Source organism: Grammomys surdaster, unplaced genomic scaffold (genome assembly GCF_004785775.1).
Source record: "Grammomys surdaster isolate TR1022 unplaced genomic scaffold, NIH_TR_1.0 125953, whole genome shotgun sequence".
In the NCBI taxonomy this organism is placed as follows: Eukaryota; Metazoa; Chordata; class Mammalia; order Rodentia; family Muridae; genus Grammomys; species Grammomys surdaster.
In genome coordinates, this window is record NW_021620773.1 from 1,684,538 (window position 1) to 1,695,999 (window position 11,462).

The following is an 11,462-nucleotide window of genomic DNA, read 5'->3' on the forward strand; positions in this document are numbered from 1 at the left end:
CTTTGAATGTGGCTTGCCCCAGGTACCAAGCCAGATGTCCATTGGTGATCCTGTCGCCATGGATCTCCTGAATGACAGGTCTCCAGAAGAGGGCTAAATGCCTTGTCCTGGTCCACACCAGTAACAGAAAGGTCTAACTAGAGGAAACACAGGGCTTGTCTAGAGGGAGCTTGTAAGAGCGGTGTGGGAGTCGAGAAAGCTTAAGAGGTATTCACAAGGGGCCGAGTGGTCCTGGGACAGTCTGGGCTGGGACTGTGGGCTGTGGAGTGATTATCAGGTCAGGAGATAGGATAGTTAAGTGATATTCAGACCCGGGAGGAGAGGCAAGCCTGACTCCTAAATGGCCTCAGGACAGCAAAAATCCCAGAATGAGGCTATTTCCTGAGGAGGTCTTCACTTCCTCTTCCGTCTTGAGGGAACAGGAAGTTCAAATAGGTTTCTAGTGAGTACCAAAGAACCCCCACAGACAGAAGTGGCTTTGTTAAAACTAAGACATCCTACGCATGTGAGGGCCTCGGCCAAAACCAGCAAGGTGTAGTGGGACCCAAGAGGGTTGAGGGAGCCAGGGTTCCCAGGGGAGGAGAAAACAGAAGGGGTCTCACTTCAAACATAATTAACAGTTCTTAACCAGCCGGCGAAAGCTTTAGGCACAAGAACAGAAAGTTCTGACTGTCTGCTTCTTCCCATGCCCCAGGTCCGCTCAGACTCACCCAGAGCAGGGTGTCCCTGCAGAGCAGCCACACAGTTCTGCTTCTTTCTCAGCCCTCAGATTGTGGTCTGCAACCAGGTCTTAGGGGGCAGAGTCAGAGTGAATGGATAGAGGACCCCCTTACTGCCCAGTGGGAAGGGCTGCAGCTCCTTGGCCTGAAACAAGGCAGTCCCCTCTGAAACTGTGAAGGTAGCCGTGACCTGGTGGTTGAGACAGTAAATGGTGTTGCCCAATACTGTGCAGTGGAGCGGGGCGGGGTCAGGCAGCGGCAGGGAGGCTGCACGGCTCCAGGAGCCTGTCACTGTGTTATAGCGCATCACTGCGGCACCTACACCCCGCAACAAGTCAAACCGGTATAGGAAGCCCCCTAGTGCCACCATATCACTGGAGCGTCGGTGGCTGGCGCTGTAGGGACACTCATCCCATGAGTCTTTCACGGGGCTGTATCTGAGCAGGCGGTAAAAGAGATGACCCCCTGTGACATAGATTTCTCCTCGGCAGACCACAGCCTCATGGGCCACAGGGAAGGTGCCCTCAGGGAGGGATGCTCTCAAGGTCCAGGTATCTGTGCGTGGGTCATAGCGCTCCATGCTGTATAGGCACTCACCACCAATGGCATAAAGCATTCCATCCAGGGCCACCAGCTTGAGCTGGGCCCGGGCTTGCTGCATGGGACGAACCTGGCTCCAAATGTTGGTCAGAGGGTTGTAGCAGAATACCTTGTTGGAGCAGACAGCCTGGGCACCAGAACCCCTGATGCCACCTGCCAGAAACAGATAGTTATGCATAGTGCAGAGGCCGCAGCCCCGAAGCGGGACCTCCTCTGGTACTCGAGTCAGGGGCCGCCACACATTCTCCTGTGGGTTGAACACATGGAGGTGTGTGTGAAGATGCAAATGCTCAGACCCGGTTGCAGGAGCTTCCTCGCTATGAGGGCCCCTTGTGAGCCCCGAGCGGCTCACCTGGTAAAGGCTAGGCAGCACAAGGACCCCCAGCACTGTCTGGCCCTGGCAAGTCCGCAGGTTCAGGATGCGCTCCCTGTCGGCTCCACTCAGCTGTCGGTAGAGGTGTGGGTCTCCCAGAACATGCAGTAAGTTGTTGCTCATTAAGGCGTAGGTCTCCTGAGCTAAACCCAGCTCTCCATGCTGCTGGGCGAAGGCCAAAACCTCCAAGCAGCTGCCTAGATCCAGTTTGGGGGGCCACAGTGCCACGGCTGTGCTAGGCTTCGAGGCCTGTGAGTAGTATTTATGAGGCCCCTCCACCACTCCCCAACTCCCAGGCTTCTGCAGAAAAACCATAAGCTTTTGTGTCTCTTTCTGCTTCTCTGTGAGCATGTCCCTGCTATCTGCAGGTCTAGCTCCCTCCTTTAGCACCTGCCCCTGGGGCTGCTGGGGTACCTCTTGGGTCAGTATGTGTTCAGAGCTCTGAACTAGGCTGCGTTTTCTCCTCCGTTGCCGAGGCTGAGGGGTGGGCTGAACATCCTGCCTCATAGAAGTAGACGGTACAGGACCCGGCTGTGCCAGACCGGGGACCTGGGGGACAGCCACAGGCTCTGCAGCTGGGGGCAGCAAGTCTAGACTCTTCTGCTTGGTTTCATCTCCTCTAGAGTCTGGGTTGAGAGATGCATTTGTCTCTAAACTCATTGGCTCTGTTTCACATCTAGCCTCAGCTAGGCTCCCTGAACCTACTGGTGTGACTAAGACTGCTCTGTGTTTGTCCTGGAGGCTGGAGATGGCTCCTTCAGAGGAGGGCCCTGGCTGTATATCTTCAGAGTATGTGGATGAGCTGGGCCCTGCAGGACTCTTGGGATCTGCCCTTGAGGCACTGCCTTGGGCTTTTTCTTGCCTAGGGAAGGGGTGGCTTCTAAGAACCATAGTAATTAAATTGCCCCAGCTATTTGAGATTCGTCTTTCTGGGGAGCTCTTGGAGAGGCCCTCATTAGATTCCGTAGACACAGGCCGTGGTTCACTGTCTACAGCAGGATCTTGGGCTGCAACTGGGGCAGAGGCTAGAGTTGGGGGTGACGTTGGGGGTGGGGTTGCTGTTGAGATTAGGGTTAAGGCTGTGGCTGGGGTTGGGGATGGGGTTGGGAGTGATGTTAGGGATGGGGTTAGTGTTGAGATTGTGGTTAAGCCTGTAACTGGGGCTGGGCAGGGGGGTAAAGTTAGAGATGGGGATGTTGTTGAAGTTGGGGCTGGGGCTGCTGTACCTGGAGCTGGGGTTAGGGGTGAGGATGGGGTTGAGGTTGGGGGAGATACTGAGGGAGGTGTTAGGATCGCTGCTCGAGCTGAAGTTGAGGCTCCCGCTGAGGTTAAAGTTTGGGTTGGAAAGGGGGCTGGCCCTGCTCTGAGACTCTCACCACCAGAAGGACCCTGGCTAACGTCCAGGGGCAAATTGTTTACAGGAGCAGAGGTAGAGACAGCGTGTAGGAACCCGGGGCTGGGATGCACTGCCGAGGCAGAGGATGGAACCAGCTCAGTGTCCCGGGTCGGAGCAGAGGCTGGAAGGCTTCGGGAGGGAGTGCAACTGAAGCCATGCGTGGACTTCCGTGTATTCACGATAAGCACAAGGTTCTGGTCTGTCGCTGGCCTGCCAGCTGTGTGTTTACTTTCCTCGCCTTGACACGACCCTCTTCCTTTCCCAGTGAGGTGGCTCTCTCCTAGTTTCTCCATCTTGCTCTGGCCAGCAACTTGGTCTACCGCACAAGCCTCAGGGTGCAGCTCTTCTGGCAAAGCACCTTGGGAGGGGCTGACATTGCTGGTGACAACAGCTGCCCCACTCTCCCAGTACTGGACTTCCTCACTAACCAGGATGCCCTGGGTCTCCCTGGGAGCGGGGGATCCAGTCTCCTTGCTCTCAGCACCCTTAGCCCCTGACCCTGCAGTGCTGGTGGGAGTGAGGCGGGAGCTGCTTTTCCCACACACATCCTTGAAGGAGTCCACCTGAGGCCGACCATCCACAGTATCAGCTAGGCCCATCTCCTGAGGAGCCTTGAGCCCCTTGTCTGAGCTGTGTGGTGAGGGGCCTGCAAGGCTGGTGAGGATGTCCTGGCTGGCTGAACCTGCCATATCCACAGCATCCCACACACTCACCACAGTGCCAAGGCGGAGAGGATCCAGCTTTAGAGGACGGCAGGGTCTGTCTCCTGAGCTGGCACCAGGCCGCCGACGCCGACGCAAGCTGCCTAGGCCTTTCCCCAGAGGGCCAGGAGGCCCCACAGGCAGGTGCCAGGGGCTGGTGTCCTGTTGCTCTGTATGGACAGGGCCTTGCCCAGCTGTCCCCTTACCATAGGTTCCAGTTAACCCCAGCTGCATTTCTGTTTTGCTGTCAAGACTTCGAGGTGTAAAGTGGATCATGATGGGAACAGGAATATCCTTTGCTTTGCGGTGGCCCGGGGAAGAAGTTTCTGGCCTGGCTGGCTCCTTTCTTTTCTTTCCCAGGGCTGCTGGGGTGGTCCCTCTGCTGGCCACCTCTCCAGGTGTCTTATGTGATGGCCGGACATCTGAAGCCATACTTCTGTCTATTGATGGCTCTGGGTCCTGAGTCCTAGCTGTAGCAGATCTCCTCTGGCCATCTCCAGGAGCCTCTGGTTTCTGCTGTCCTTTGCTCTGCCCCTCACTGGCATCACTGTCCTCGGACTTCGGGTGCAGGGCCTGCCTGACTCCTCCGGCCTGAGCAGGTTGCACACCTGGAGCCGTGGATGCTGACCCTTGTGTCTCCTGGTCCTTCCTGGAGCCAAACCAGTGCAAAGCCAGTGCTAAGGTGGCTACCACTGCTAGAGCTAGCAAGGTAAGTACAGCCGCATCCCAGTCGTCCTCTCCATCACCATCCCAGCCCCAGAGGGACCCAGCAGCCCCTAGGGTACCCAGGAGCATGGCGAGGACTACAGACCGGCTGTGGAGAACCTGCTCTGCCTGGCAGCTATACATGCCCCACACCCAGCCTGAGCTGCGGGGTGTACAGATGGCATCACAAGCAGCTCACCTAGGACAGCCCTGTTAAGGTGGACTGGTTCACCAGGCCCTTGAGGGATACCTGCCTGCATTCAGGCTTGTCAGTAAACCCAGTTGGATGTATCAAGAGAATCTATGGTTTGCAACAGCCTGCCCTGTTATCCCCCATCCCAGCCCTTGTCCCTTCCTTCTTTGCTCAGGATACTAGGGACAAATAGCACTGTTCATGTACACTCTGACAACATGTCACCCCATTATCTCCTGCTCTAAAGACACCCATACCCCTAAATTCACCCTACACCCTATAGGCTATACAAGATCGCTGGGAAGGAAGGGTTACCACACTGGGAGATGTTATCTTGAGTCTTAGCAACATGATGCAGCCCCGATGAAATTACCAGAAACCGGAGAGGCCAGTTCCACCATAGCCACCAGGGATGGGGGGGGGCTTTATTCTGGTGGTCTTTCAGGCTGAACACGAAAGCCTGGGATGAGGGTCATGTGAGTGATCATCTGGTCGTGGTTGGGACAAGTACCATTCTCATCCTTCCTCGTCCAGCAGCTACCAAGCATTGCTCTAAGAAAACTAACAATAATGTCGTTTTCAAGTCAAGAGGGTAACATAGAAGTGAGGAAGGCTGAAGGAAACCCAAACACTGCACCTCCCTCTCTCCCTGTGACTCGTCTTATTCCACCACTAACCTAACACCTAACGCCAGAGCCCTCTGGCCTCCTTTCTCCCTCTTGGCCTGCTCAGGTACCACCTCAGTGTGCCTCTGAAAAGCTCAGGGCACAGTCTGCCTCTCCTGTAGTCACTCATCAACCTGTACCCAGATCCTTCAGAGACCCTCTCTGGCTCAGGTGCTCTACCAGGCCAGTTCCAAGGTACTCTCTCACTCCTCTGCCTTCCTGTCTGAACCAAACCTCCATCCGTCCCACCTCCTCATCCCGTTCACTTCTCCCAGGCTGGCACGTGGACACTCCATTAAGCATAGGTACTTGTGTTTGTCTGTTTGTGTGGTTTTTTTTTAGGGAGGGACCTTCTCTACACGATCATCCCAGAAATCCACATCAGGAGTGAATCTTAATGTATTTACCAGGTAGGACCCAGTTGCATAAAAGAGACTGGGGTTCCCCCAGAATAAAGGTAGCTCTCCCAACGAGAAGTAGACCTTCTCTTCCTCTGAAACAATGGACCCAAGGACTCCTTTGACTCAGACATCAAGGGGGTGCCAAGAGTGTCCCTGGCACCTCGCCTGGGCCCTGCTGAGCCTCAGCTATCTCATCTGGCCTGGTCCCATCCCAGCTTCCCACAGAACTATTAAGTGACAGAGGGTGGAGTGAGCCTCACACCTTAAGGTGGACTTGAACTGCAGAGGACTGCCTTGTCTTTACTCTCTGTCCCAGTCTTGGGCTCTGTCTGCTTTTGTAGTTATGTTTGGAGACCCAGGATCGGCAATAGATATAGTGGACAGATTCCCCTGTAGCTCTTTAGGGGCTGGTGAGTGTCTTGTCAGCTGCACACAGGCTTCTGAAAATCCAGAGCGGTTAGAGTGAGGAGGATCACAGGGGATCTTCAGAGGGGGCATGATTGCAGGAATCAACATAAACCCACAAGGAATGAGGACCTTGGGGGACGACATATTGGGGATGGGGTGAGGGTGGAGCCTCAGGAAATGAGCTGGGTAGACTTAGTACTGTCAAAAAGGAAGCACCTACCTTTGCCAGAGTCAGACAGAGGGCAAACCTTCATTGTGTCTAGAGCAGTGGTTCTCAGCCTTCCTAATGCTGTGACCCTTTAATACGGTTCTCCATGTCGTGGTGACCTCCCCCCACACACCATAAACTCACTTTCACTTCTACTTCATAACTGTAATTTTGCTACTGTTATGAATCATAATGCAAATATCTGATAATCAGGATATCTGATATGCGACCCCCCACAGGGGTCACGACCCACAGGTTGAGGCCCACTGGCCTAGGGAGCTTCTGTGAGGAAAATGGCTGAGGAGGTGCTGCCAGCCCCCATAAGAGGACAGACACTGGCATTCATTGCTTACCAGACAAAGTTTTTAAAAGTAGAACTGCTAGAAAGGTTATACATTGTGAGTCACACAACTGGTCTGTGTTGGCTTTAATGGCACAGACAGCACAAATGTCAAAGAAAACAACAAAAAAATCGAGAAAAGGGGGGCCCAGGAAGATCTGATTAACATTAGCAACCCCCCAGGAGCCCTCTTTCCCAGGGCTCACTAAAGACTACCCCTCCATCTCCATAAGAGGAATGAAGGACATCTGTTTACATAGTTAAGGTTGATTTCTACAGAGATGGCACAGCACAGCACATACTTAATTTCACATGTAGAGCCAAATACAAAAGAACCTCCAAGACACTTAAACTCTGCAGACTATCAAAGACCATCATATATAAAAATTTCTCCATTATTGAAATTTCTTACATAAGAGTAGCTATAATCGAAACATCATGTTGTGATGTTTATAATCCCATCTCCAGACTAATTTTAAGGCTTAGAAAATGTTAACCTCTGCCAAGTCTGATGGTACATGCCTTTAATCCCAGCACTCAGGATTAAGAGGCAAGGGGAATCTGTGTGAGGTTTTGGCTAGTCTGGTCTATATAGTGAGCTCCAGGACAGCCAGGGCTTTATAGCAAGAATGTGTCTCAAGAAAGAAAAAGGAAAAGAGAAAAAGAAAATAGGAAGAAATAAGATCTGTCACAACAAAAAGTTAATGAAATAGAAATTTTAAAGATAAGATGGAGAGATGGCTCAGCAGTTAGGAGCAGAGACTTGCAGAGGACCCAGGTTCAATTCCCAACACACACATAGTGGCTCACAACCATCTATTAAATCAAGTCCCAGAGCACCCATCACTCTCTCCTGGCCTCCTCAGATGCTGCATGCAGATGGTGCCCAGACATGCACGCAGGCAAAACACTCATGTAAATAATATCTTTTAAAAAGAAAGCTGAAAACAACACAAAGAATCAACAAAACAGTCAGCAATATCAATACCAAATACAAAATCAGTATCAAAAACAATATCAACAAACCACCAGCCAAACTAAAGAGAGAAAAGACAGGCCAGTTTAATCCTAGTACTTGAGGGCAGAAGGCCAGCCTGGTTTACAGAGCAAGTTCCAGGACAATCAGGGCTACACAGAGAAACTCTTGTCTCAGAAAAATCAAAACAAAAAAATAGACTTTAGTTCCTTCCAGAGATTCTAAGATGGTTCAACATACCTAAATTTATGTAATATAAGCATAAATGGCCTCAAAGACAGAAAGAATGTGGTCACCTCAATAGATCCCAAAAAGGCTTTGATAAAACCCAACTATGATCAAATCCCTGACGAAAAAAGGACAGAAGGAACATGTTTTAATACAATAAACACTAGGCATGCCAGCATCATACTAAAGAGAAAAACATTTAAAAGCATTTTCACTAAAACCAGGAACAAGGCAGAATGATTACTTTCTCCATTTTTATTCAGCATGTTTCCTGAAGTCTTAGCTACAGCAGTAAAAAAGAAAATAAAAATGGGCACATATAGGAATAGAAAACAAAGTACCCTTGTTTGCAGATTCTATACATAAGAGACTCTAAAGACTCATTATGTGGACTAGGCTGGCCTTGAACTCACAGCCAACCTGCCTCTGGGTCTTGAGAACAGGGATACCGGGTGTACACCACCACACCTGGCTTGGTATCCAATTTTTTGTTGGCTATTTACTTTCACCCTTATTAAGCCCACTGAAAGGCCATGATTTTGCAAATAGATATTTATCATTCCTGCTATTTTGTATCCTTTTGCTCCATTTTCTTTTGTTTTTATTGAGTCAGGGTCACATCGTATTTCAGGCTGGTCTTGAACTTGACATCCTCCTGCCTCAGCTCTAAATGCTGGAACTACCTGTTTACTCCGCTTTCTTTTTTTCTATCTTCTTTTTTTTTTCTTTTGCTGTTTTCCTTTTCCTCTGTTTGCAAAATGAATTCTAAATGTCATTAAAATTTTCATTAACGCTGAGGTTATCTTAGGGCTATGGATTTTTCTCTACTTTAGATGCATCCTTCAGGAGATCCTTCAGTTTTCCTCTGAAGTATTTTCTATCATTCATGACTCAAGATTTGAGTTTTGGTCCCAAAGGTGTTTTTTTTTTTTTTAAGTTTACTTTTTAAAAAAAAATTGTTGAGAATTTTTTTTTTCTGGAATGTGATCAAGTCTTAGACTGTAGCCTCTCTAATCAATTTGTATTATTTTCTGGCCCAAAACATTAGTTTTGTAAATGTTACATGGGCTTATATAGATACATAAATACAGCTTTCTGTATTATTTATTCCTTTATTCTTAAAGCTTTTTTGTCTGCGGATTTATCTCATTCTGGAATGGGTGCATTGATCTGTGACCCAGCCTAATGGCCAGCCAGCACACAGTCTCCGCAGTAACAGGAGACCCCAGCAGGCGACATTACTGAAGGGCCCGGAGGGTGGGGTCAAGCATTTGGTCTGGTTGCCAGGAAGCCAGACGGGACATAATGGGGTATGAGAGTTTGACAAGAGGGTTGTCAAGCTCCCCAGCTTTGCTTCCCCCAAGAGGGTAACCACCACAGCAGGTCAGTGCGTCTCCAGGCCTCCCCTCAGAGCACCCTGTGCCCCTAAAAGGGCCCTCCCCAGGACGTCCTTTCCCAAGACCTTTAAAACCCCTCTTCCACCCAAAAACTCCAGGCCGTTCCCTTTCCACCGTCTGGGTTCAAACTTGGCCTGTGTTTAAACATTGGTACCAAAGCGCCTGGGATAGAAGGCCATGATGGCTTTGAAGCTCGCCCCTGCCCTGGTGCACCCGCCTCCAATCCTGGGAAACTGTTTGTTTTCCGGTGCCCTGGGATACGTGTTAGTTTTGTCCTCTGTCGTGCTGGTCCTGAGTGGAGCTGGGGAAGTGTGTCCCCTACGAATTCTATCCACAGGTGCTGCAAGCCGTAAGCGCCCCCACCTGCGCTATGGGCTCAGAAGTCTGGGTCGGCACTTGGCGGCCACATCGGCCCCGCGGCCCCATCGCGGCGCTCTACAGAGGCCCGGGGCCAAAATACAAGCTGCCCACGAACACCGGTAGCAAGGGTGGATGCAGGGGAGGAAACCGGGAAGGTGGGACTGTGGGCGGTCTACACTGGTGCCTGGAGTCCAGGAACAGGAGAACTGTGCCCGAGGCAAAAAAAAAAGGGGGGGAGCCCAAAAAATAAGAGGTTCTGTGCTGGGGCTGCCTTGGTGAAACCGGAGAGGGAAAGGAGCTGGCAGCCCCTGGGCCCTGCCGGCGGTGACCCGGGAATGCTCCCGCAGGTTACAAACTGCACGACCCGTCTCGGCCGCGAGCCCCCGCCTTCTCCTTCGGCTCGCGTCTACCCTTGCGGCATGCAACCTGCGGACCGGGGCCGAGTTACCTAGTGCCTGCCCGCATGACCGTGCGCGGCAGCGTTGGCTCCCCGGCCTTCTCCATCTACGGTCGCCTAAGCCACACCGCGCCCGTCCTCACTCCTGGACCGGGTCAGCACCCTGGGGCCCGGGTCTCCCCAACGTGGAACTGCCTCCAAGAACGCCCGCTAGAAAATTCACCCCACCCCCACCCCAAGCCCAGAATCCCCGGGAACCTCCTACCCATACCCAGAAACCCGAACTTCCCTGTGGCTCCCATTTCTCCCTTAGAGCCAAGACCCCAGGCTAGGCTTCCCGTACCTCACCCCACCCCAGTTCTGGCCCACACTCTTGGTCCATCCCATAGACAGGTACTCCCCAGAACGCGCGGGAAATGTGACGTACCCCAGCGCTCCTCGGCATACCATTGCTCCCCGAAACTGGGGCATCCTCTCAAAGCAACAAACCCCAGGTGAGGCCTGAAGGGCTGGATCCAGCACTAGGGACCTTCCCACACCCCAACCCACAGTCTGCCATAAAGACAAGGAGACTGGACCAATGGGCCCTCTTGCTGGCTCCTCCTTAGGTCCTGGGTCCTACACCGTGCCTTCGCTCTTGGGCCCACGAGTCATAAACAAAGTCTCAGCCCCAACTTACTCCATCTACGGCCGCAGCACTGTGGGCAGCTGCTTCGAGGACCTCAGCAAGGTGGGGGGGGGGGGGGGGGGGGGGGCTGGCAGCTGCATATGCAATCTCTAGTAATCAAGAGGGTCAGCGAAGTTGGGGGTGGTGCAGAACCGTAGACAACTCACCGAAACTGAGGCAGGAGGGTTGGGAGTTCAAAGCCAGCCTGCGGTACACAGTGAGATTTTTAGCTTGAGAACAAAAAGTTCACAAGGAATGGAGGCTGGACCCTGCACCTATCCCTGTCATCGTAGACCCCAGGCCCTTGTGCCTACCACGTTGTGAACCCTGGGGTCTACAAGACTCGAGCCCCGCAGTTCACGATGTTGGGGCGGACTCCGCCACCTCAAGAGACCACCAAGAAGCCAGGACCAGCATCCTACAGCGTGGACAAGGTGGTCTGGAGTCGAGGGTCAAGGGGCAGGGGATGACGGTCTGAGGTCTAAGGCATGGGTCAAAATATCCCCGGGGAATTGGCATCCCTGTATGAAGCGGAACAGCTGGCTTGGTAAGGTCAGCCGCGTCTCCCGGGCCCGCAGCACCGGAAGCCTCGCGGCTGGACCTTCGGGATCAGGCACTCCGACTACCTGGCCCCCATGATACGGTACCACGTGGACGACTGACGCCAGCAAGCTCGCTCGCACGCACGCACCGGCCCTCGGTTGTTTACTTAAAGCTTTCTAAGTCAG

The 11,462-nt window shown here is 52.4% G+C and overlaps 2 protein-coding genes across 2 annotated transcripts; one reads left to right on the plus strand and one right to left on the minus strand.

Annotated features, from left to right (window-relative positions):
- Window positions 1-765: 765 nt before the first annotated feature.
- Klhdc7b (kelch domain containing 7B) lies at window positions 766-4,584 on the minus strand. Its single transcript, XM_028753644.1, has one exon. The coding sequence runs from the start codon at window positions 4,582-4,584 to the stop codon at window positions 766-768; it is 3,819 nt and encodes a 1,272-aa protein (XP_028609477.1).
- A 5,081-nt stretch (window positions 4,585-9,665) lies between these two features.
- Odf3b (outer dense fiber of sperm tails 3B) lies at window positions 9,666-11,402 on the plus strand. Its single transcript, XM_028753747.1, has 6 exons — window positions 9,666-9,789; window positions 10,018-10,221; window positions 10,457-10,561; window positions 10,676-10,797; window positions 11,028-11,168; window positions 11,313-11,402. Exons 1-6 carry the CDS (start codon window positions 9,681-9,683, stop codon window positions 11,394-11,396), a joined length of 765 nt encoding a protein of 254 aa, XP_028609580.1. The 5' UTR covers window positions 9,666-9,680; the 3' UTR covers window positions 11,397-11,402.
- Window positions 11,403-11,462: the final 60 nt, after the last annotated feature.

Bases quoted from the DNA above. Each gene is read 5' to 3' on its own strand.
- Klhdc7b (XM_028753644.1), bottom strand. From the start codon at position 4,584: ATGCTCCTGGGTACCCTAGGGGCTGCTGGGTCCCTCTGGGGCTGGGAT.
- Odf3b (XM_028753747.1), top strand. From the start codon at position 9,681: ATGGGCTCAGAAGTCTGGGTCGGCACTTGGCGGCCACATCGGCCCCGC. The intron at 10,798-11,027 runs GTGGGGGGGGGG...CTGTCATCGTAG, and splicing joins GCTTCGAGGACCTCAGCAAG to ACCCCAGGCCCTTGTGCCTA. The intron at 11,169-11,312 runs GTGGTCTGGAGT...CCGGGCCCGCAG, and splicing joins CATCCTACAGCGTGGACAAG to CACCGGAAGCCTCGCGGCTG.